Genomic DNA, 26,835 nt, shown 5'->3' with positions numbered 1-26,835 from the left:
AAGGGAAAGGCCCTGTGGGCTCAGCAATGACTGACCCCATTTATTATGTGTCCGGCACTGTGCTAGTGTTTGACAGCAGGGAGACCAAAACTCAGGCACATGAAGGGACGTGCTCCAGATCTCGCGGCTGGTCAGTGACTGAGTCTAGATTTCACTGCAATCACCACAACATGCTAACAAATGCTCAGTGTTCTCTATGACAGTCCAGCTCTTCTTGGGGCTGTGGACCTGCCTTCCCTGCTGGGATCTCTCCTCGCCTGTGAGGACTTCTCGGTCCCTTTGGTCAGCTCCCAAGGCTGCTGCTTCTTTCTGGAAGCCCTGGAAGGTAGTGTGTGTTTGAATCTGGGATGGCTTCTCTGGCTGTGAGCCACCTGGGGACAGAGTCCTAGCTTTGGAAAATTTTGCTCCTGCCTCCAGGATCAGGAGCCCCTTCTATGAGCTCTACCTGGGCTACTCGGTCAGCACACAATTCAGTTTCCTTTCAGAGTCAGAAATACAGGGCTCCCACAGGGGTAGCCAGAAGTCAGGATTTTTCATATTTTAATAAAGAAATATACTTCAGAGGCCTGTTTCTATTTTTGGATCCACCCCTTCGGTACTGGTTACCCCTGAAACACTGCTAGGTACTCTGAAGCCAAAATATTGATTTCCTCTAATCGATGCCTGGCATGGGGGCACATTTTCTTACTCTTCTATAAATCATTGGTTAACTTTGACAAGTAGTAAGGAAGACCTAAGAGGAAAGCAGACAAGTTAAGTCGCGTGATACAAAACAGCATATGTAGACTGAGGTAATGAAAGGCTTTCTGGGCCCTGTGCAGTAAAAAAGGGCTCAGCTCTAGAAATTAAGGCCAGGATTCCAGCCTCAACTCTGTGACCAACTTTTCTGTGTGACCTTGGGCAGGTATCATTCCTCCTCTGAGTCTCAATTTCTTCCTCTATAAAATAACAGGGCTGTTGTGAAGACTGAAGAAACCTAAATAAATTGCCTAGTGGGCTGCTGGGCACATGGAAGGCACTGAATTAATGCTTGCAATCATTTCCATTAAATGACAGCGAATGATCTTGGTCATTCTCACAGGAAGTAGAGACATGTGTGTCTCCTCCTTCTCACGAAACAAATTCTAAAGCCTAGAAAATAAGGATTTATAATGATGATGCCGAGACAACTTTAGCTGTGAATGGCCTGGTTATAATAAGGTTGTCTTCCCAAGGGTAATCAAACACAATTGCAGAAGCAAAAACAGTGTGGCAGACAATTCCCATGAAAAATCAGAAGCATTGGAGGCTGAAGCTGTGTTCTTTGCTGAGAGCGTAAAGGAAGATGCAAAGTCTGCACCCCCAACGAGGATGGAGCCCTTTTCACAGCATCATTTGGAAGGTCCCCTGTGACTCCCTTAGGGGTGGTGCCACCCAGCCAGCTGCCCCTCATCCCCTGGAGGACCCCTAGTGAAGGGGAGCTACACCTCTGTGGCAAAATTAATAAAACCGAATTAAGCAGCTCACTGGGGAACTGCCTCATGTTTCCTGTACTTGGCAGTGGCAGCAATGAAATTATTTTACATCTTTCTTTATTAAAAAAGTTCCCAGCTGTATAAAAAAAGAGCTTCATTATGGGGAGGCACACTCGGCTACCATTCTAATTCCATATGCTGCATTGTGGGTGGCCATTTATATTGGGAGGATGCAGAGATGCCTCACTGGAGTGCCATTAATCTCAGGCTGGGAGAGGGGCAAATTCAAGCCTGGGAAACTTTTGGTCCAGTTCACATGGCAGAGAGGAAATCCTAATAGCACTAATTGCTGCCACTTATTGAGCACCTGGGGTCTACCAGCACTGGGCTAGGTATGTTGAATATATTATCCAGTTTCTGCAGAGAAATCTAAGGCTCAGAGGAGTTGTTTAAGTCTACACACACAGCCAAGGTCAAACTTTCTCACTCATGTCTTAGCATGAGGGTTTGCTGGAGAACTCACATGGGTGCTCAGTGAGGCCACAGAGGACAAAGACAGTTAGGTCCTCCTCAGGGAACTAGTGGAAGTCTGTTTCCTACATTAGATTGTTGCTAGATTTCTTGGCTGTTGAGGAAAGACAGGAAGCCTGGTTTTCTGGCTCAAGTTGTGTGATATTGGATAAGTTACTTAATGTTTTTATTGAATTGGACTATGAGGCAGAGTGCCTGTTTCCTAGTCTTTACCACTGCCTAGCTATGTGAGTCTGGAAAAAAGCCTTATTTCTCTGGAACTAGAGTGCCCCATGTGTGAAACAGGGGCTTAAATGAACTTTCTTTGCTGAAGGACAGGAAGCGCGAGACAACCCCAGCAGTGTTGCATGAGGATGCTTCTGTGGTTTTTAGGAGTCGAGAACATCTGGCCCAGTTTGGTGGCTCCCTTCAGCACAGCGAGTCTCAGAAAAGCACTTGTGGTCTGCAAGATGCTGTGCTGAAAGCCAGGGGTCATTCCTTCACTTTCAATCTCCCTATCATCTTCCTTTATAAAGCGGGATGGAGGAGAAGCTGGGCAAATAGGCCCTGGGGCAGAAGCCACATTCTTCAGAAACATGGGAGTGAGGCAGAAAAAGGGCTGGTTCAGGGCATTCACATACTGAAAAGCACTGTAAGACACCAGGCCACAGATGCCGACGCATTGGCAGCGACAGCTGTGGTGGGGGTCGTTTTGCTCATTTAGGAAGATAACTGCTTGGAAACAGTGGGGAATGTAGCTTCGGTTCCAAACAGCTAAACTGCGTTTTCAGATATATTAACAATAGTAATAACAATAAGAATAATAAGAACAGCAATGACAGCAATAAGAGTAGGAATTATTGACCACTTATTATGTGCCAGACTCTATATGAGGCACTTTGTGTATTTTTTCTACTCTTTGAAGCAACTTGTAAAATTGGTTTTACCTTCCCCATTTTATAGATGATGAAATCAAGGCTTTAAGAGAGAATGAATTTGCCCAAATATACTCAGGGGAATAATGGAAGCTGGAAGTACAATCAGGCCTGACTGATAGCAAAGCCAGTAATCTTTCCACAGGTAACGACTGAAAAGCTGTACGAGACTCTTACTCCATGAGTTGCCTACTTTACTTCCCCCCTTTGGCAAATGAAGAAACTGAGGGCCCAGAAAACCTGCTCCCCCTGGGACAATTTCAAGAACAGAACCCAGTTCTCCAGGTTTGTCCTCACTCTTTCTCCCGAGGACCCGGCCTCCAGAGGCAGAGACCTGGTTGGAGGCCTTGCTCACCCGCAGCCGGCGCCCAAAGACGGTGACCTGGCCCCGAGCCTGCTCCTTGCGCTGCCGCCACTCCACCAGGTTGAGGCCGTTGTCGATGGGCAGTGTGACGTTCCTCTTGCCCACGGTGGGGTTGACGGTACCGGCCAGCAGGTGGGGCTCCGTCTGCAGCGCCACCTCCATGCCGTTGGCCAGGAGCAGCCGCAGGGAGCCATCCGCCCCTATGTAGTAGCTGTTCCGGACCTGGTCTGAGAGAGAGGAGAGGGACAGACTTTGCTCAGAAGGGATGAAGATGGAGGGTAGTGTGTGTACAGCAGAGGCAGTGGTGCGGTTTATCTTTCTGACTGTAGAAACAGACATTGTTATTGAAGAAAACTAGGAAAATATATGATCATCCATGATCTCAATCCCCAAAGAAAACCATTATAAATGTGCCGGTATATTCCTAGATTTGAAGATATTTCCTAATATATTCATAGTATAAAATGATAATTATAGTTTTTCACTGATGATTGTATTATATTGTTAAATATTTTTCATAAGTTTTTATTAATGACTGTGCAGTATTTCATTGTATAGAAATACTAGAATTTATTTAACCGGCCCTCAAATAGATACTCTGATTGTTGCCAGTATTCATAATTACAAGTAAGGCTGCGAATAAATATTTTAAACATTATACTAAGTAAAAAAAATCAGATACAAAAAAACTCATATTGTGTCAGTTCATTTATGTGTAATGTCCAGAACAGGCCAGTTCCTAGAGACAGAAAGTGGATTAGTGACAGGAAGAGAGAATGAGGAGTGACTGCTAATGGATGTGGGGTTTCTTTTTGGGGTTGATAAATTTTTTCTAGAATTACAGAATGGTAATTAATGGTTGCATAACTTTGTGTGTGTGTGTGTGTGTGTGTGTTTGTGCGCGCGCGCGTGCGCACCTGTGTGTATATATACTAAAAACCACTGAACTGTACACTTTAAAAGGGTGAATTTTATGGTATGTATATTATATCTCAATTAAAAAAATATATATTTTAGATAAATCAATGTCTTCTTTTTGGGTTATTTCATTAAAATAGACTCCCCAAAGTAAGATTACTAGGATAAAGCATTGAACATTTTTAACGCTTGATGTATATTAGGGTAACAATGTTCTTTACAAGGTGAAAAATAACTTCAATACTTAAATCACTGGCAGAATGCCAAATATATACATGTTTTAAATCATTGTCATATATGTATATATACAGATGGTCCCTGACTTATGATAGTTCTACTTATGACTTTTTGACTTCGCAATGATGCAAAAGCAATATACATAATACATTATATGAGATTTTAATATTTTATTATAAAATAGGCTTTGTTTTAGATGATTTTGCCCAAATGTAGGCTAATGTAAGTGTTCTGAGCACATCTAAGTTTGGCCAAGCTAAGCTACGCTGTTTGGTAGGTTAGGGGTATTAAGCGCATTTTTGACTTAGGATATTTTCAACTTACGATAGGTTTCTTGGATCATATAACCCCATAATAAGTCGAGGAGCATTTATGTACAGATATATACACACGATACTATTTAAAAGATAGATCTAATTTTGAAATTTTAAATCTGGTTAAAATGTTTAAATTCAGATCTTTAACTAAAAGAAGGTCCTGGAGAAAAAGTAATTTCAGCTGTGAAATGCACACTTTCTTCTCTAAAAATGGAAACAGTATCTCTAACTTGAGGCTGCACTCTCCTGTCTTTTGTCCTTCCTCAGCTGTTGCCTCTGTCTGCACTGCCATTTTCTTCAGTAAATACTAGCCCAAGTCCTTCCTTAAAGGCTCTGCTTCCCAGAAGCTCTCCCTGTCCCGCTGGTCCAAATGAACGCCACCTCCTATATACCCCTTAACTTCTCTATGGGCCTCATTAGTGGTCTCACAGCTGAGGGGTGCAGGGTTCACTGCTCTGTTAATGACCAGATTCTCAAATACCTCAGTGCCTACTGTGAGAGGTGCTATTGCACGGAGATTAAGAGCAGGGACTGTAGAGCTGGGCTTCTTGGATTCAAGTTCTCGCTCTGCCACTCTGTTGCTGTAAGACCTTAGGCTAATTCCTCAACTTCTTATGCCTCTGTTTCTTCATCTGTACACTGGGGATAATAATTGTACCTTTACCTCATAGGAATAAGTGAGAATAGTACTTGGCATATATGAAGTGTTATATAAATGTTAGCTCTTACTAGTTTTTTTTTTTTTTTTTTGTGTGTGCTTGGTGCTATGCTAGTCACTGTTACATATCTTGTCACCTCTGTTTCTACCACCCCATTTCATATACCTGTCATACTGAATTTTTCTAGTATGATCACAGGCCTTCAATAGCTCCCCATTGCCTTTAGATTAGTGGTTAAGAGAATAGGTTCTACAGCCTATTTGTCTGGTTCCGAATATCCTACCAGGTGTGTGACTTTGGACAAGCTACTTAACCTCTCGGTGCCTCATTGCCTTCATTTGGAAAATGGGTTGTGAGGATTAAATAGGACTATGAACGTAAAGCACTAAAAATGTACTTCATCATCAGGTTGTGAGGATTAAATAGGACTATGAATGTAAAGCACTAAAAATATACTTCATACCTATAAGTGCTCTAAAATGTTAGCTATAATTATTGTCATTATTACAGGTGCTTAACTGAACTATATATATTCTAGGCTATGCCACGTTATTAAGGATGTAGTTTTTGTAGGACGCCCTCGCCAAATCTTCCCTGTTAGAATGGCATCAAATTGGCTCCTCTCTCACCCATTTCCCCACCTCTATTTTTCTTTTTTTTCTCTCTTGCACATAGAATTCTAAAATCTGCCTCAAACTTGCTATGCATTATTCACTGACAATCTGTATTTTACTTCCTTTCAACAGTGAAAAAGCCTGTGTCAATTTATCTTTTAAAGCTGTTTCTTGCTGAATCCACATACGTCCATTAATGGTGACTTTGGATGGAACGGCATCTGCAGAGCCCATCTCAAATGATCTCCATTTAATGTGAGGTGTGACTTCCCAAGGCTGCTGCTCATTAGCAGCTACTTCTTATTTTTTCCTATAGTTCGGACATAAGATGAAACCAAAAGAGCTTTTAACAAAGACTACTGTGGTGGCTGCAAAACTGAGCATCTGGGCCTGGTACAAAGAAGGAGAGGGAGCTTGGCTGAGGTAGCAAAGAGGAAAAACAGGTACCATGTTTCCTGGATTTCCAAGTTGTACTTTTCCTTTTCACATTTTAATGCTGCTGAAATTGCCATGTGTCTTAAGTCCTTTATGAATTTCAGGCAGTGTGTCCTCCCCTGCCCCGAAAAGTTGTTATTAAATAGATGGTACATTTTAAAGCCTTTCTGATGGTAATTTTGATGGCGCCTTTGAATTTCAAAAAGTTGCCAAAATATAAGAAAGGCTGTATTAACTCTGAGAAAATTGCTCCAAGCCAGCTTAGTGGTATGGAGTGGGTGAGACAATTCTTAACCACAGGGAAGAAAACAGGCTTGAAGGACAAGAGGTTCGGGTAATTGGCAGCCTTGCTATCTTGGTCAGACAGAATTCGGGCTGCTGTGGAATTGGTACCTTCTCTGGGTAATAACCCAGTCAGAGCATGAATACCTGGGGTGTGTCCCAACCCATTGCTACAGGTGCTTGGTGGGGAAGGAACACCAGGGCTTGATTTCTCTTCCTTTGACCGAAAACTGATATGGTTCTTTGAGTTTTTTTTAAAGGCATAGGTCTATATTTGGGAGTAAAAGTGGCTGTAAAAATTTACAGTTATTTTTTTTTTTTTTGTGGTAAATCCAACTGCTTGTTAATTAATCCAGCAAGTACTTAGTGAGCAATACTATGTGCCTGGCCCGTGCTGGTTACTCTACGCACATTGTCTAAAGAGATGGTCTGAGCAACCCTATGAGGCAGATGTAATTCAGTCCCATTTTCCAGACCCAGGAACTGAGGCTCAGAGAAGAGGGACTCCTCCACCCAATTCACACAGGTAGGAACTGGCCCAGGAGGCACAGGGGCCCCAGCCCGGCTACCCCAGAACTCCTGTTGTTTGCACTGCTCCACACCTTTGACACTGCTTCAATTTGTTTTCTTTTCTCAGAGAAGAAAGTCAAGGCCCAAAGTGATGTGGGTGGTGGTGGTCAGGGCTGCGCTCTGGGGGTCTGATTCCTAGCCCAAGGCTCATTTTACTACTTTGTGTCAAAGTTTTTGGGAGTACAAAGAGCCATAGGGTAGGGATAGATCAAGCAAAGCTTTTCCCGGTGATGGATTTTTTTTCCCCCACACGTAGTAAGTCTGACGAAGCTGCAAGCTTCACTCTAGGTCACCACATCCCATGAGAACGATTGAAGCAGGCATTCACAGAAATGGTTCATCATTGTGATTTAGCTGAAACTAAAAGATAGACTCAAACCAGGGATTATGTGATGGGTGTAGAGGGGAAGGGTCTCCTCTCTATGGAATCCTAGCATAGGTACAAATCATTCTCATCTGAGCTTCAGGAAGGACTTCTCCATGCCCAAATCCCTTTAGTAATTAGGTGCAATTATCTGGTCTTCTGTCCTTGCTTGTACCAGTGTGAGAGTAAATCTTTAATCTGAGACCCATTAGAATGACAGAATAGTGAGGTCACCTGGATTAGGAGCTAATGGATTTTCTACTTTGTTATGATGATAATAGGATGAGACAATGAAATATTACTCTGAAGTTTCTGTGAGGGAATTTACTGGATTTAGGAAACCAGTTGTAATGCTTTCCTGTTCTTGGGTAGCTCCAGCAGCAGCTTGTTTCTTGTGTCATCCTTCTCCAAATGGGTGTCCACACCCCTCTGCCTCAAAGTCTCCAAGTCCCCACCTGGCTTACCTTGCAGCAGTGTATAGAAGGCACCTGAGGCAGACAGGTTGGTAGTTATGGTGACATCATCCTTGCTTGAGGTCTCTACCTGGACGTGCACTGAGCTGTCTGTGTCACTTCGGAAACTGCTCACCTGGCCAGTAGGGAAGGTCACATTTGTCAGGCGGCCAAAGCTGTCATACCTGAAAACCAAGGGGTGGTTTTGAGTAACAGAAACATAATGATGCTAGAGCTGGAACTTGGCACGTTCTACTTCATGACAAGGTTTTGTATATTGTCTTTCTGGTGGTTACATTTCCATGTCTCCTACATCTACTTGCACACAGTTTTCAGGAGGACATGACTCCACCTGCTGATGGATGATAGATGCAGGCAAACGACTTACCTCTCTGAGTCTTCCTTTTCTAATTCATAAAGTAGAAATGATAACCCCTGCCCTGCCTACCTCCCAGGATTACTGTGAGGGACACGTGGAAGTGCCCTCCCTATAGCTATAAACTAATACTTACCCATGAAGGGTGAGATGATGGTGGCCTTATGAGACTGCTGACCCAGGCTCAGAGCTGGGGGACTCCTAGTGGTGATGTGGTCAAACCTGATGCTTGGTACCTTCTCAAAACCCCCAAGAACTGGTAGACAGTTTTTTCCTGAACAACAATAAATGAGGCTTCCTAGGAAGCTACAGATGCTGAGGAAAGGGGACTCTGAATTCAAGTCAGGACTCTGCTGCCACACAAGCAGGCTAAAAAGTTGGACTTTTGCAGCCCATTTAGATTTCACATCTGGCACTAAGCAGCTATGTATCTGCAGCTCTCAAAACCTCACAGCTTTGCTCTGGTGTGGCCTTTCTGAAGCATCGTTATCGAATTCTAATTCTCTTTCCCAGTCTCCTGATAGTATTAAAAGAAAGACCTACCATTCTTGAATACCAACAATGTTCCAGGCATGGTGCTAGTCCTTTTTCATACATTTTTTCATTTAATCCTCACAACTACTCTAAAAGGTATATATTTTTGGAGGAGGCTCAGAAATTGAGGCTTAGAAAAGTGAAGTCACTGGTTCAAGGTCACATAGCTAATGTGTGGTAGAGTCAAATTTCATATTCAGCTCTGCTTCCAAGCCACCACTTGCTTCTCTGTGTTCAACGAGAATTTCTGTACTTTCCATTTGCAAATATCCATTGTGTGTGCTTGCCTACCTGCTGCTGAGTGGTCGTGCGATCGCAGAGAGTAGGCTATTAACATTTTAGTTATTATTTTTAATTATGGGAGGCTGAAGTGTACAAAAGTAGGTTAAAATAGCCTTTTTGCACTTGTGTGTGAATGGGGAAAAAGTTCTCTATCCAGATGCCAATTATTTCTGACTTCTACTTATGCTCTAGCTTGTAGCACAGGTTCAGCCCCACTTGTCTCCCCATGTCCTCTGGGTCTCCCTACTGCACTTTTTTTCCTGCTCTGCTTATACTCCTGGGGTAAAGCTGGTACCTGGGCTGCCGAGGGTTTTAATGATGGTGAAATGAAAGGCCTCAAAGTTCAGCTCCATCCTGGATCCTTCAGCTGGGCCTGGCTTCCTGTCAGGACCCTTGTGGCCTACAGTTTCTATGGTTTCAAGTGAGGCTTGGTAGATAAGACTAGGCACTGAGCAATTTTCTGCTGAAGGTCAGATTTGGGTGCTGCATGGATTCTGCCATCTGCCAATTCTTTCTGTCCCTGTGTCTGATCATGGTATTCGTTATACTGAATGATAACAGTCCCTGGGACAGTTTATCACAGAGAAGGTGTTGGTAAAGGTCTTTCGAATGACCCACTCTAGTCCTTGATCTAAGACTAACTGTGGGAAGAGCCTGGGAGGCTTTGGGAAAGTTGCATCTCTCTGTTGCTGAGGCCTGAGGAGGGGGAACAGAAGCTCTTTCCAAGATGGTGAGCAATGCAGTAGTCTCTACCCTAACACCAGGTCCGGGCTTGGAGGAGTAAAGCTGTGGGACTGTCATCAGTCCTTTGGGCTTTCATGTTGGCAGTTAAAGGGCTTTGGAAACCTGTTTCTTGTCATGATTTCTCATTTTTCTTCCTTAGTATTGAGTCAGGTCCTTTTAAGAAAAGGTCTGTCTGGCTTAGGGAAGAGCGATGGTGTGGCTTAAAACCGAGACTGGAGGGTCAAAGGTGCAGAATGCCTGTCAAAGGCAAGTGAGTGAAGCTTCTGAGAGAGGATGCTAGGAAGGAGGACAAGTCTTGGGGTAAAGATCTGGAATGTTTGCCCTAAGGCCTCTCTCATCTGGAGACGCTCTTGGAGCTCTGATCTCTTTAACTCTAGGGGAGACTGATGTTCTGTTTAATCCTTTTATAGATGCTAGAAATACGAACAGGGAGGAACTTTTCACACACACACACACACACACACAAAGTGGTTATCTCTAGGAGGTAGAATTACAGGGGATTTTAATTGTTTATTTATATAAGTTTTATATTCCCATGATTTTCTATAATTAACATAAGTTATTTTCATAATCAGAAAAATCCTGTGACAATGTAACTCATACCACACATAGGGAGCCTATGAACATGGTTATCTTGGAGAATAGGATCTTTTAAATTACTGGCTTTTACAGAAGAGTCTCATTATAGGACATCTGCCAATATCAATCTCCAGGGCTTTTCAGTAAAATGCTACATGGGTATCCCAAATTTCTGAGCCAAAAATCAAGCCCCTCCCCCCCCACAAACCAGGTCTACCTTGTTCATCTTAACTGTATCTGTAGTCTATGAGTAAGCTGAGCCCTGCCAGATCCTGAGTCATCTTTTTAAATCAGAAGATCCATTTCAGTTCAATAGTTACATGCGGTGGGTATGTCGATCTAGTTTGGTTCTTTGTACACCTGTTATCCATGTAGATACTTTTTATTAGCGAGACTACTTACTCAGACTGTCTAATTTCCTGACGTAACTGGATAAACAAGATTTTATTATACCAAGCAGGAGACTTAAGGAAGAGTTTTTGAGCCTTACAAATAAGAATTGATAGGGAGATTATTGATTAGAGGTCAGATGTCACTTCAAGACTACTTCTAAGAAGGCCTCATTCAAAGGCCACCTCATAAAGCCCTCTCTGGTCTCTCTTGTCTTTTCTCCCAATGAGACTCTGGCACAGCTCTACCAGCGAATGTATCACCTGCATTGAAATGTACCAGTTGTCTTCTGCTTGTCAAGGCCCGAGAGTGCCTGAATCGGGACAGGGCTGTGGAGTTAGATGCCAGGCTGGGAATCTGTCAGTAATGGGACCCTGGGGGACTGGCTCTCAGTTCATCTCTGCTTCTCCGGCATTGGGACTGACACAGAGAAGACAGGCAAGGAATGTCGGCTTAACAAAGAAATGAATGCATGTTTGGACATGCTCTGTTGGAGGAGAGAAACCATGAATCAGTCACGTTACCTCCTGCAGGACTTGAAAGAGGCTCAACGCACAGTAGGTACATGATAAACATCTGCTCAGCGCACAAATACAGAAACAACTGCTTTCACTAAATGATATTTTAGCAATCTCCATAGGCATTTCCCTAGAGTTTTAGTTTCTAAGACAGAAAGAGGCTTTGTATAAAGGCAGACAATTGTAATTATTATTGAAGGTAGCCTGTAATCCATAATTAAATCAAGCCCGAAGAAGATACAATGAAAAGGCCCTGTGCCTTCAAGATCTGGTTTTTATTTTATATGAGATGGCTGAAAAACAGTAATTTTCACTCTTCACATTTTCCATTAGAAGGACTGAATGTCTTAATTAAAAGAACATCAAATAGAACAGGCAATTTATAGAATTTTCTTGTCTCTTATTCATTCATTTCGGTGCCTTCCAGAGCTTGAGAAATGCCACTGGATCTCTCAGCTGCCTGATCAATACCAGTGATTATCCCATCAGAACTCTGCTGCTTCTGCCTCTGCAGGGGAGAATTGGAGCTGCCCGTCCTCTGGGCATTGGACACCTTTGCCCTGTGGCCCCCTCTGTGGAGCCTTTCTTTTCCTGTTGCAGAGCTGCCAAGAGAAAGGAGGCGGCACCACCCAATAAGGGGCCTGAGGGACAGTTCTCTGCCCTCTCTGGGTTCCAAGCAGTTGCTTAAGCCCTGGCGCCATGATTGGGTGACTCTGGAAAAATGGTTTAGTTACATCTGTGCTGGTGTAGAGTACGAACACTTTCCAGGTACTTAAAATGGCAAATATTCTTACTTTCTAACCAAGAGGAATGGAAGGAACGTGTTGGGGTGAGAAGATCCTTTTGAGCCAGATGGTCTAAGCTTTGAATCCAGCCTTTACACTTGCCAGCCTGGAACTCTTGAGGATGGACACTTAGTTCTGTTCTCCTCCTACCTATCAACCCCTTACCACAAATGATGTTATTTCAGGCAGGTTGCATAACATAACCTCTGCGAGCCTGTTCTCTCCTTTATGAAATGAGGATAATACCTATCTTAGGGAAAGATTGTGAAGATCAAAAAAGGTAACATGTTTAAAATGAAAGGAAAATTCTTACCAGGGCCTGCAGGACTCAATGAGACTTCCCTCATAGAATGTCAATGCCCTGAGGGAAGGGACTTTGGTCACTGATCTATACCCAGAACTTAGAAGAATGCTCAGCAGATGCTCCGCAACGTGAGTGAATGCTGGTTGAATGACCTGCTCCTCCTGTCTTTCTTTCCAATTTCACTTTGAACTCTATTCCTCCATACTTCCATCTGCTTCTGTTCTCCAAACATGCCAAGCTCAAACCAGGCTTGCGGTACTCTCATGATACACCATTGCTGAGAATACTCTCCAGTCTTGGTATGTCTAGTTCCTTTCATTATTCATGTTTTAGTTCAAATGTTATCACTTTGGCAAGGTCTTTCCTGATCACCCTTTCTAAAATAGATAGATCAATCCTCCTATCTCTATCATATTATCTTATTTTGTTATCTTTGTTATACTTATTATATTGTTCCTGTGTTTGTCTGTCTCCTCCCACTAGAATATAAGCTCCATGAAGACAACGGCTTGTCTGCATCTTCAGTGCCTGGAGAAGTACCCAGCATATAAAAGATATTCATACATATTTCTTGGATGGATGAATGAATGAATGAATAGTAGATATTGCTGTTTTCTCAAGATGTGGATTGAGAATAACTAAGAATCCCATCTCTTTTAACTCCCTTCTTCCATATGAAGAAGGGAAAGTTCACAAATATTCATAGAGTATTGTTTAAGTACCAAGTACTATGCTCATACCCATCTTTTGAGGTAGGCATTATTATCGTCATTCCACAGTTGATGAAGGTTGAGGCTTGGAAAAGAAAAGTAATTTGTCTAAGATCACACAGGTCTGTCTGACCTTAAAGGCTGTGTTCTTTCATCAACCTTTCCATAAAAATGATGCTATTTTAAATCAAAACCTTTGTGTTCATCACTACATTAAAGAAAAAAATTGTGTTTGGAAATCTCGAGTGGATCATGAAGACTGACAGTTTTCTCTTCAAGATGCTTTGCTCTGATATCACTACCATTGACTCTGCAGCGATGATGGCCCCTATTTGGGGGATATGATGGAGATGGCCAGATGACTGTCTTTTCATTATTTACTTCCACTGACTTTTCTTCACTCCATTTCCTCAAAACATTTTTGGGGCACAGGGAAAGAAAATACATAAAATATTCATATAGTTGCTGTGAACCTGGTTCTCAGAAGGGGACCAGTAAAGGGTATCTTCACGCACACACTGTAAGGCTTTCTTCTTCACACTCAATACTTCACATCTAAAGCCACTTAACTATGTGCAACCAGCAAGGAAAATGCCAAGTTGCCTCTCTAATACTAACTTTTGCTGACTGAGACTTTTTGATTGGAAAATAGAAGATTTGATTTTTGTGACTTTCATCTATGATTGTTTCAAACACCACTATTATCAACAAGAAAAAATGAACACTGTATCCTCTGTGAATAATTAGAGTTCACAGCTCATGCACATGGATAGTTCCTTTGGTCTCAGGTGACTACAATAGATGGCATCACTACATCAATAGCTCCTCCAAAACTATATCAGAGCCAGGGTTTCTGCAATAAAAATTAATACTTGCTGCTCATAGAATTAAGTCCCAACAATGAGTTCCAGCCTTCAGGATTTCTAAGATCTGGCCCGCCATACACTGTCACGTCTTCTCTCTCACTGATGTTGTACTTGAGGCAGTGCATCTGGTAGAAAGTGCATTTGGTAGAAAGAATTCAGGTAGATCTAGGGTTGAATCCTGGCCCTGACAGTTATATATATACAATGTCACAGAGCCAATCAATGTCTGTGCTGGTTATTCTCTCCTCAGATCCATTCTGTACCCTTCTCCATGCCTAGAAGAGCTGACACCTGCAGACTACAATACTAGGGTTCTCTTGTTGGTTTGTTTCTGGTTGGACCCAGTCAATGGTAGGCACTGGCAAGAGACTGGAGGTCAAGAGGAGAAGTTTTCATTTCTCCCATCTTCAGTGCCATGTTTCTAATAGTGAGTGGCTGCATCTATCTGCAATCACAGCTTCTACCAGATGGCTTCTCCTTTGTGGTTATAGCTCCAACTGAGATTCAGTAACAACATCCTATTTCTTCTCTGCCTTGGCCTTTAGCCCACTGGTCAGTTTCGGTTGTTCACTGTTTTTAGTGCCTGGGTGCCTGCCTCACCATCTTTTCTGGGTTCCTTTATCCCTGCCTATACCTCTACAACATTTCTTTATTTGAAAGAAATTTTTGCTGGGTATAGAATTCTGGGTCGATAGTTGTTGTTGTTGTTGTTTTTTTTTCCTTTTAGCATTTCTATTTTCTAGCTTGCATGGTTTCTGATGAGAAGTCTGATGTAATTTTTATCTTTGACCCTCTGTATGAAATGCCTTTTTTTCCTGACTGCTTTCAAAATTTTCTTTTTCCTTCTTATTCAGCAATTTAAATATGTGCCTAGATGTGTGTGAGTGTGTGTGTGTGTGTGTGTGTGTGTGTGTGTATGCGCGCATGCATGTGTGTGTATTCTGCTTGGTATTGTCTGAGAATTTTGGGTCTGTAGTGTGGTGTCTATCATTACTTATGGATATTCTTGACCATTAAATCCTTAAATATTTCTTCTGCCTTATTCTTTCTCTCTTCTCCTGGAATTTCAATTACATGTATAGTAGATGCGCTAATATTGTCCCCTTGCTTTAGGATGCCCTGATCTATATCTATCTATATCTATATCTTATCTATATCTATCTATATCTATATCTGTATCTATACATACATACACAAACAAAAACACACACACACACATACATATATATATATATGTGTGTGTGTGTGTGTTTTTGTTTTTGTTTTTGTTTTTTTACTAATTTTTCTCTTTGTATTTCAGTCTGGGTAATTTCTATTGACTCATCTTCTTTCCTTAGCTGTGTCAAGCCTACTGATAAGCCCATCAGAGGCATTCTTCATCTCTGCAACAGTGTTCTTCATTTCCAGTATTTTCATTTGATTCTCTTATAGTTTCCACTCCTCTGCTGAAATTATCCATCTGGTTTTATATACTGTTCACTTTTTCCATTAGAACCTTTAACATAATTATAGTTATTTTAAATTCCCTAAAAGGTAGTTTCAACATCTGTGTCATATCTGAGTGTGCTTCTGATGATTCCTTTGCCTCTAGGGAATGTGTTGCTTTTTCTTGCCTTTTTTTTTTTTTTTTTTTTGTATGTTTAGTTGGAAGTGTGATATCTAGTGCAGCACAGCAGAGACTGAGGTAACAGGTTTTATGCCTGGAGATGGATATGAGTTTACTTCTGTTGGGACTTTAGTGAGGGTGTTTGAGTTAATTTAGTTAGAATCTGGACTGGCTTTGACATTTGTTTCAATGGCTAACCTTGGTGCATTACAGACTTTAAATGCCTCTAGTGATACCTATGTTTTGGATGCAAAACTGCTTTTTTGCCCTCTTAATGTTGACTCCGTCCTCAGCTTTAGGTCCTCTCTTTGTGCTGTACCTCAGAGAGGGTCTCTTCCCATGCTCTTGTCCCTTTCTTGTCTCTTTTCTAGTACGATTCTGCTTTTCATTGTTACGTTTAGTTTTTTAGCTAGCATTGGGATTGGGGAGGAAGGTGAGCCTGAGAGTTCTCTACTATTCTGATCAAACTTCAGTCTTATATACCCATATGTCCCTGAGTCTCAGGAGTATGGTGTCTTTAGTGCTCCTATCCCCTTTCAGGCTATAATTCTGGGCCTGTTACATATTCCTGTTCCTCTCCCAGCAGAAGTTCAAAAAATGTTTTCTTCTCTCACTTGGCTGCAGTGGGTTTCCACCAGTGCTGAAGTAAGACAGTGTTAGTTGCCTTTCTCTCCACAGGTGAAGGCTTTTGTTCCACCTGGGAGATGGGGTGAGAAGAGTCTGGGTAGAGCAGGCAGATATTTGTGCTCCTTCGGCAGCAGCTGCTGTATCCCTCCCCCAGATCTATCACAGGGGATGCTTTCTTAAATCCTTCTTTACTCCTTCCTGAGAGTACCTGGTGGGGTTTGTGGAGAAAAGTTCTGAAGAGGATATGGACTCTCCCAATTTCTGCAGCTTCCAAGAGCTTCATACTCTCTTGCCAGTACACAGATAGCCTTTATAAATTCTCCAACCACCCCAGCTGAACTCTTCTTACTGGTGACTGGCTGTATTTACTAAAGGTAAGCTACTGCTCACATCTTATCTTTCTCTTCAGGAATATGTCTCTTTTTGGGTTTGGTCAGTTGATTGCCCTGTGACCTCAGAGAATGAGTTAAAGGAAAACCCACGAATTTGCCATTTGTTTCTCTTATTTTCCTTGTAAGGTTGCGGATGATGCTTTTTTTCTAGCTCTTACATCCTCAACAAAACCCAGAAGCAAAGTCTCTTCATTTGAACTATTTAAAGAATTCTATATCTTGCTGGGAGTATTGATAGTATTGGAGCTGGGATTTCAATCTAGTAGTCTTCTCATTACAGCATATTTTTTCTTCCTTTCTTTATTTCCTTTCTGTCCTAAATTTACATTTCACTTATAAAATATTTACTGAGCATCTACTAGGTGGCAAGTCCTAAGTTTGATACAGAGATAAATTAATTAGGGTCACATAGTAGTGAAGATAACTATGGCAGGGGCTGTTGTGGGATGTCAGAGTCACTTTCCCTGATGAAACTTGGGGAAACTAGTTGCTCATGTCCACCCAGCAAGCCAATTTTAGAACCTGCCTTGTACTCATCAGGCCATTTTCTTAGCCACCAAATGCCGTCTGCCCGAAGCCCAAGTCTGAAATTAATGATGCCACACATTGGGGATGAAGACTACATTATAGATTCCTTTGAAGTTTTCTACCAGTAGATCTGTGGGCTGAGGAAAGAAAAGTAACCTCGATTTCCCAGAATGGTGAATTCTTTAAGTTGCCATGAAGTGTCTGATGTTTATGTTACATGTATTATTTAATCTGTTGAGAGGATTGATAAAGCCAACTTAAAATTTGGTTTAGTAATAGCCCACATCACAGGCAAGCCTGGGTTCATTTTTTTTAACATTGGGATGGAATCCACTAAACTGCCTCAAGGAGCTAAACGTAGAAAATTCACTAGAGCAATGGTGCATTGGCAAAATATGTCTAGATCTACATTAAGAAACTCCATAATGATAATATCACACCCTTACTTCTTGGGAGCTTTATAGTTTGCAAAGCATTTTTACTTTCAGTATTTATTTAGTTTTTTGATCTTCACAATGGCCCTGAAATGGGTAAGGTAGGCATTATGTCTGTCTGGTTGAGACTTGTGTCTGGAAGCCAACCAGCTGCCTCTGAGTCACATGGCGAACACACACTGAAAATAGCTAACTGGTATCCTCATTTTGTTCACAGTCTGAGCTGAACCATTTTTCCTTAACCTAATCTGCATACTTTTTCCAGCCCATTTGAAATATTCTTAGGGACCTGATCCCTTTCTTAGTTCTGATACCTCAGATTTGACTTGATCCTGCTCTTCTGGTCTAATCTCTAATTCCCTACCTACTTCAGTTACAACTTTTGTCTGCTCCTTTGGTTTAGTTTACTTGCAGCTGCTTCTGGATACTACCTTTCACGACAAAACAACATTTATGCACTTACTGGTACTACCGCCAATATTTCTTGATATAATAACAACAACAACAACAACAACAACAACAACAACAACAGCTGCTATCTGAGTATTTATGAGTAAGACTGAATTTTCTGTATTTTATTTCACTGAAATTTTAACTTTCAGACTGTCCCTGTGAAACAGATACTATTTTTATTCAGTCACAAAGAACTTAGGTGAATCTAGTCAGTGTAGTTGAAAAACATATTTGTCTTCTGGCTCTGCCATGTATGTATTCACATTGATTTTAGACAAAATAGTCATCTACTCTCTCTGTGCCTCTCAGTTTGTTCACCTGTAAAAAATATAGATGGTAATTTCTACCACCTGAAGTTGCCGTGAAGATTAAATGGGAAAGACCCTGGTATACAATAGGACCTCAAAAAATGTGAGTTTCTCTTTTTATTTTCGGGCTTTTATCTTCCACTCTTGGGTACTATTTAGTGGATACTATGGAATTCCAAACATCATTTTATTAAAAGTGATTGTACTAACTTTTTCTTCTTAATAAAACATCAACTCTGGCTGTGTATTTTATCACGGAAGACAGGGACGGGAAATGGGATCCTTTCTGGTAGATATGTAGGAAATAGTTTTAGATTTCAGGGTTGGTTGAGAGTAACCGTTGCAGTGATGTGTAAGCATTCAGTTTGGGATTAGAGAGTGACCTTGGGAACTAATTGAGTACACCGACTTGCTCTGACAAAGAAACCCCTGTATTGGCTAAATAATGTATAAGAGATTTCCATCAGGCAATGGGGGAAAATTGAATTATTTAGTATATTTCCATTTCAATGAGTTAATCAAGATAATTGCTGTTTTCCTGGATCTTTGTCTTTTCTTTTTAATTAACAAGGCCCTTGTTTGGAGAAAGGAAGTTAGCCAGTGAACTTTGTACAAATTGCTGTGACATTTTTTGGTGCAAATTGTATTTAAAAATCTATTACAGATCTTTTTCCTTTGGATTCTAGGACTGTGAGAAACTGATGCTTGATCAAGCTTGAGAAAAATTTACGGTTCAAAGATTCAAGTTCATTTGGGACTAACAAACTCAGCAGTGGGCAGCAGGGCAGAGCTGAAAGAGCATGAGCTCTGACATTAGACATACTTGGGTTGTGATCCCTGTTCTGCTACGTTCTCACTATATAACAGTGGACAAATGAGCATCTCTGAGCCTCAGTTTCTATTTCTGTAAAACAGATATCACCCATTTTCCAGAGCTGTTGTGAAGATTAATGCAATAATGTAGTTCCTAGCCCATATCTGATGTGCAACAAGGCTAGTTCCTTCCCTATCGCCTGCATTTATGTTCAGTAGTCTCAGTTGTGTGGAACATGATGAAGACCTCGAAAAGAAGCTTAAAAAACAACTAAATAAAATCCATTCATTATAATAGCTCATAGAGGAACATCTCAGATATACATATTTGATTGTGAACAGGATTAGAATAAACTGAAATCTGGTTCTCTGACCACACCACTGAAGAACTTCTGGTGTGGATGAAAAGAAGGGACGTGAGCTACCTGAAGGAGGCACCATGACTGAAATAAGCAGCGACAAGACAGCGCCACACTGAGGGAAGAAGCAGTGAAATGATACCAGTTAGACGCAGGAGCTAATGAAAGAAAGTGTAGAATCATTTTGGCCAGGGGTGAAGGGCTCTGCAGCCTCACTGCCTCACTTCCTGGAAGCTATCTTCATATTATAGCATAATATGTAATTGTGGATATTCCTTATTATTGATCTCGACTCCTAAAAAGAAAGGTTTCGTTATTTCTGTATAATGTGTTTGAGAAGGGAGGCATGTAAAGGACTTCATAGATTCCAACCAAAATGGTTCAAGTACAAAAAAAAATTCTTTGAAACCTGAATATGTGAGCTTCGATTATGTGAACAATTCACCCACATGGAACTGTTCCTTCTCCCACTGCTATATTCCTGAACAATGGGCATATGAAGACGCTAGCACTCCATCAAGTCCCTTCATCTACATCACCTCCCTGTGGTATGCTGGGAAGGTATTCACTGTTTCCATTTTACAGACATGGAAACTGAGGCCTAGAGAGATTAAGTCCATGGGAGAGCTGGGATTGAAGCCCAACTCCTCTGACTCCAAAGCTCATGCCTTTTCCACTACACCATGTTCCTTCCTAGGATCAATCATCTGGAATATGAACACGCAGAACATATTATAAGTAATGGTTTGCATCCCAAATCTTGAACTAAAATGAAATACGAAAAATTACCACTCTATCAATTCGCCTCTAATCCTACATCCCATGAAACAAAACCATTAAACGGCTTTGTTATGATACTTACTCATAAAATGTTGTCCATCCATTTTCATTGCTTTTAGTTGCCAGAAGGCCAGAGTTGCCATGGTATGTCATCATGGCCAATTCATGTCCTTGCGTGGTCACACTCTTGAGTGCACTGTTGGTGCCCATGGTCACCCAGTACACCTGGCCATCTGGGACCACCAGCCAGAGGGGCAGCCCGGTAGAATCTCGGCGGACGTTTACCATGTTGCCATTGTTGTCTGTGATGAGTGTGATATCACCGTCCCCAGTGTAGGTGAAGTTGTACAGGTAATCTCCTGTGGGCAGGCTTTGGGTGTACAGATGTTTGCCACTGGTATCAAACAGGTAGAGCTCCTGGTCGATTGGTGAGGACAGCTCATACATGTTCTGGTTGTTGAGGAAAGGCTTGTTCTTCCTGATAAACCGAATTCGGATATTCCCAAGGTCAGCCACGTAGAGTTCCCCATCGGCACATACGGCCAAGGAAGATGGGGTATTCAGCTTGGCATCCTTGGCATAGCCATCATCTCCAGAGAAACAATCACAGTTGGCATCATTTTTACAGTCACATCCACTGGGGGCTCCAGCAACTAGTGAGATCTCTCCGCTAGTGGTAACCTGCCTGATGCGATTGATCTTCTTCTCATCAGTCTCAGCGATATACAGGACACCATTGTGAGAGACACCCAGAGCGGTGGCTGACTCCAGGGTTGCATGGATGGCTACCTTGCTCAGCAGGAAGTGGTCAATGCCGGGGACCTGGCAGTGCATGGGCCTCCCAGCGACAATACGCACCTGGTGGTTTTCAGAGATTTGCAGGACCACATTATTGTCGAGGACATAAAGGGAGTTGTCCATTGGATTAATGGCTAAGTCTGTAGGCCACTCCAGGCGAACCTGACAACGGAGACACCGACACTCAAATGCCTGGCAAGGTGACCACCACTAATCATCCCATACCCCATATAGCTAGCCTGTAACAGCATCCCAAGTGCCTTCACATGCAGTCCTGCCTGATCCTCACAGCAGTCTGTCATTGACAATAGACGTCAGGTCCCTGATCAGAGTGCAACATTGCAAGAGCTGCTACTGAGACATCTGATGGTCTCTATTAGACTGACAAAATATAAAGAACAAACAATAAAAAAAATCAAAGAAACAAAGAAAGTAGGCAAGAGAAAGACTTTGGAGTCAGAAAAGCCTAGGTTCTGATTCTAGCCCCACCACTTATGACCTTGGGCAAGTTACTTTGCCTCTCTGAGCCTCAATATTCACATCTGTAGAGCAAGAATGACAATAGTCCCGAGTTCCTGACCCATAATAAGTTCTCTGATAATGGCAGCTAATGTTATGGATGTGGGAGGGGAAGGCAGATGGAGTCTGGGGGCTGAAGTAGGAGTTGCCCAGAGGCTTAAGAGAGACCCTTCATGAATTGTTGATATGATATTTGTATGAAAGATGACTTCTTGATTCTTGAGTTCATGGATTACCACATGGCTAAATGCTGGAGATATAAAGACAACCATGACTCCTGTCTGACATAGTTCCAGATCAGGAATTCTCAAATCTGGCCACATGTCCAAATTACTTGCAGTGATTTCAGAAAGTATTGGTGCTCAAATCCCACCCCTGTTTAATGAAATCAGATCCACAGGCACTGGCAGGGTTTCAAAAGCTTCCTAGGAGATTCCAGCGTGGGGCTCGGAATCACAATGGATTCTTTCTCCTTCCAGTGTGATCACTAGACCAGGAGCACCGGCATCGCCTGGGAGTTGGTCAGAAATGTAGAGTAGCAGGTGTCACCCAAACCTACTAAATCAGAATCTGCATTTAAACAAAAACCTTGGGTGACTCCGGCACACACTGAAATTTGTGAAGCCTCGCTCTAGATAGTGGTTTCTAGTACCTCAGAGAACAGGTGCTCCCAAAAGAGATTAATGGAGCTGACAATGGGAAGGAGGGGTTCAGCAGGCCTAGGCCCAATGGCTGAGCCTCCTCTGAGCCAGGCAGGGAAGCTGGAAGGAACATGGTGAGCCTTGTTCATACCTGTAGGCATACAGGGATGGCTACTGGCAGGTCTGAGGCGAGAAATGCTTTGTCGAATGGATATGAAGTCTAGACTGTAAGATATATCACACTGGGAGGAGCTGGCACTAAGGGAAGCCCTTTTCCAACTGTGTCTCCAAGAGGTCCAGCCACACTGCACGTGGGCTGAAATGCTGACAGGTGCTGCCTCCAGCTGATTTGTTTACCCCACCCCTAGAGACTCGTCGCCTTACATTCTTGAGTCCCCTCTAGACTCCTGACATTCAGTTCCATTTGGGGCTTAAACAAGTGCATACCTTTAGATAAGAAATTTCTCTTCCAGGACTTTAATCATGTACACCATTGTTTATAAGGGTGTTTATCAAAGCCATTTTAAATAATGGTGAAAAACTGAAACCAACTCAAATGCCCACTGACAGAGAATTGGCTAAATAAATTACAGTACATTTAGTGCACCTATAAATTAGAATACTTGGTGCAGCTGTTAAAAGTGATATTATAGATGGATATTTAGTGGCATGGGAAACTGTCTGCCATGTTTAAGTGGAAGAACCAGGAACAGAACCATAAGTACAGTGTGATCCCAACTGAGGGAAAAATACAACAATAAATTAGACAGATTATGGAAAGAGGGGAGATTAGAAGCTTGATGGATATATGCCAAGATATTAACCGTACTGGGATTAGAGACAATTTTATCTTTCTCTTTTGTAATTTTTGACTTTTTAAATTTCCTACGATTTACATGTGACAGTTGACTAATGTAAAAAGAAACCCCAGTAAATTATATACACCTGAGATGTGGCCACCTTCACGGGCCCCTCTAGCTCAGGGTCATCCTCATGATGGGGTGGGCCCTTTTTCACTCCTTCCATGTAGGATCCTCGATCCTCGAACCCTGTTTCCTATAGCCTTCTTGTTCCCTCACGCCCAGCCTGGGTCCCTACGTCCTCACAGGGTAAGGGAGCCTGAGGCACAGCAGAGCCCACCGGCTGGCCTGGCCGGCTGCGGCCCTCACACTTCGCAGTGCCCTCTGGAGCAGAGCGGCACAGCAGTCCTCAGCTGCGTCAAGAATACAGTTTACTCTAAAGTGACAGGGGAATTTTCAATTTCCTAAAACCCATTTCTTGTCAACACTAGCTGCTAAATATTTTATGCCCTCTGGTCCTGTGGCACCTTGGGGACCTGCTTGCCCAGACCTTTCTGCCTGTCATTATGATGAAAAGACGACTCCCTGATGGGTGAGTGGGGAAGAGGAAGTGCGGGATAGGGGAGGGAAAGGAGGAGGGAGAGGGGGAGGAAGGGAAGAGCAAGCGCTCTCCTGCTCTCTCCTTTATGTCTACGTGCACAAAAGCATCTGGGAAAGAAGAAGCAGTGCTCTCAGCTGCACCAAGTATTCTAATTTATAGGTGCACTAAATGTACTGTAATTTATTTAGCCAATTCTCTGTCAGTGGGCATTTGAGTTGGTTTCAGTTTGAGTCGGTCCTCGCTTTTTCACAGTGCCTGTGTGAAGTTCTAGACCTGGACCGAGTACCCAAGTTTCTCTGATTTCACCCCTCTATTAGTGATGATTACACTGAGGCTCATTTCTCATCACCAAAGTAGAGAGACTTTATAATCTCTGCGGTCCCTTTAGCTCTCACATTCTGTGGTCCTGAGGTGGAATGGAGCTCCCTCTCTCCTGTCCTCCCAAGCACTCTGGGAGCTTTGAGCTGAGTGCCTTGTTGCAGAGTTATTTGTCAAAAAAAATGGGTTGTCAAATGAATGAACAAATAAATGACAGGGAATAGCAGAGAGAGAGAGAGAGAGAGCGCGCAAGCGAGCGAGCAAGGGATTTGGGGCTAGGACACCTCACTTCCTCTCTCAGTTCCACAATAACTATAGGTGTGATCTTACTCAAGTTACTGAAATACTTTGAACAATTTCCCCATATGTAATAAATATTACATAAAGTAATTGTGAGGATCAAACACGACAATGTACAAGGCAGTTCTTTGTAAATTATAAAATGAATGAATATTAACAGCCTATTGTTAGCTGGCAGGCACTGTGCTAGGCAATTTACTTACATGATTTGATAAAAAAAAATTTCATTTCTACATTCCCAATAGAGCCTAGCACAAGGCTCTGCATTTATAACTGCATTTACTTTCACCAAGCCTCAGGGTCCTTATCTATAACATGGGGTAGATAATATCTACCTCTTGAGATTATTGTGACAGCTAAATAAGAAAAGTGAAGTAGTACTCATCTCTGCATCCCCATTTCTAACAGTGCCCAGCACATAATAAGTACTCAAGAAGTCATTTTGGACCCTAAGTATAGAGTTATCCTCTGCGTCTCTGGTGGCCACAGTTTGTTGAGCTGAGAATTAATCTCATTTCAAACAGGTGGCACTATCTTCTGATCCTTCTCTACTCTGTGCCTCCTTCTAGTTTCTCCTGGGGTCTGGTCTCCATCTCCTCCCGGAGGAGATGATCTGAATTCGTTGGTTTTCTCCTTTGCGCTCCTGCCTCTGAGCTGTGTTCTTAGCTCTCCGGCTTCCCTCACTACTCCCTGTGGGATGGTAAAGTAGCTGGGTGTTTGTAATTGAAGTTCTGAGAATGAAAGCCAGTATCTTCTGCCTGTATATGTATATAAAAATATATGCCTGTGTCTGTAGAGTGTGGGTTTCTTCCCCTCTGTTACATACCAGTTGTCTTCCAAGCCTTTGATCTGGCTGCTTGACAGCACCTTTAACTAAAGTTAAACAATTTTCCAACTTGTGGATTGAAAATTTTCGGCACCTGGTGCTGGCTGGTGGAGGACCCATTTTGAGAAATGAAAATACTTGTACCCACATCTTCAGCTTCCTGATGGGCAATTTAAGCTTGCTCACAGACTGGAGAGGGAAACTCTCCAGCCAGCAACAGGAAGCCTGCCAAACTGGAAAGGCAAGTGGCAGAGAGCAGATTCCATTATGGAGCATAACTATCACACTAGTTGGTGCAGAGGGAAATCACACAGCATCCAGCAGGAATGTGGCATGGGTGCTGGGACCGCCGGCAGCAGCCACGGGGCTGAGGAAGGGGCTCCACGACACATCAGTAACAGAGGTAGGCATGACGCCTCCCAGCCTCTGCGGCCTGCTGAGCACCAGGGAGCAGGTCCACGGTCAGAGGAAAAGGGCTTATGTGCAGCCTCCCACAGAAGTGAGGGGGTTTAAAAAGCTAAATGTGACTACCACTGACACCAATTTGCAATTTAAGGTAACTCAACCCTCAATTTCCTTGGTTTTGCTAATTTCGGCAAGATGGATATTCACTGATTTAGCATTGGCCAGGCCCTGCCAAAAGATCTAGTAATAAAGGACATGTCCCTTGCCAAATCATTTCAGGACAAATTAAGGACATGCTGAATAGTCAGTCACTTGTGTCTTTCTCCGGTCTGCACTAGGTTCCTGACACCCACCTGCAAAGGTCCAAACTCTTTGGCATGGTATGGTAAGGTCCTTCACAAACTGGCCCCAAATCATGTTTCCAGTTTCGATTCCTGCTACTACTTCCTTCAAAGAAATCCGTGTTCAGGCATAGATTCACGCTGCTTGAATATACCAGGCTCATTAACATTTTTGTACCTCAGCGCATGCGTTCCCTTTGTGTGAAATGCCTCCATTTTTCCTTGCCGCCCAGCAAACCCTTATTCAGTCTTCCAAACCTGGCACGAATGCCACTTCCTTTGAGAAAGTGGGCACTAAAACTTCTCTTTATTGATCATCTCTGAAGCACCAAGCGGTGCTAGGAGCTTCCATGCAATGTTTCATGTATTCTCAATGTAAAATTATTTCCATTTTACAGATGTAAAAAATGAGGCTTAAAGGGCCTCAGAAAGTTGTCTAAACTTACGCAGCTTGGTAAGTGCCAAAGCTGTGATTCAATCAATTGATCGATCGATCAATCTATCACTAAATATCGGTGTGCTCCTATTGTGTTCCAGGCACCCTGGCTGTAGAGAGGAAAAGATGGACAGATTCTTCCTGTCCTCATGTAGTTCACAGTCTAAAAATAAAACAGACAATGTACAAATACCTGTGTTTTCAAAGAGGGAAGTCAAGTGGCTATGGATTTAAATTCACACTCTGTGAATCTCTGCTGCCCTTGAGGTTTCCTGGGGCAGATTTCTTCACTGTCCCCTGAGCTTCCCTGTCACCCACTTGTCACCCCTGATGGTGAACATGGTGCTGCGC

General features: G+C 42.5%; 1 protein-coding gene across 13 annotated transcripts in view; it reads right to left on the bottom strand.

Annotated features, from left to right (window-relative positions):
- TENM4 (teneurin transmembrane protein 4) overlaps positions 1-26,835 on the bottom strand; it is a 690,656-nt gene that overhangs the window by 17,028 nt on the left and 646,793 nt on the right. For all 13 annotated transcript variants that reach the window (XM_016161403.2, XM_016161409.2, XM_016161404.2 and 10 more), the window contains 3 exons: positions 20,582-21,459; positions 8,124-8,296; positions 3,255-3,490 (listed from right to left, as the gene is read on the bottom strand). In XM_016161403.2, the coding sequence (XP_016016889.2) occupies positions 3,255-3,490; positions 8,124-8,296; positions 20,582-21,459 (1,287 nt within the window). The remainder of the gene's footprint in view (positions 1-3,254; positions 3,491-8,123; positions 8,297-20,581; positions 21,460-26,835) is intronic.

The sequence above is a fragment of the Rousettus aegyptiacus genome, unplaced genomic scaffold (genome assembly GCF_014176215.1).
Source record: "Rousettus aegyptiacus isolate mRouAeg1 unplaced genomic scaffold, mRouAeg1.p scaffold_m13_p_5, whole genome shotgun sequence".
In the NCBI taxonomy this organism is placed as follows: Eukaryota; Metazoa; Chordata; class Mammalia; order Chiroptera; family Pteropodidae; genus Rousettus; species Rousettus aegyptiacus.
Note: the sequence above shows the minus strand (reverse complement) of the source record. Positions and strands in the feature narration are given on the sequence as shown.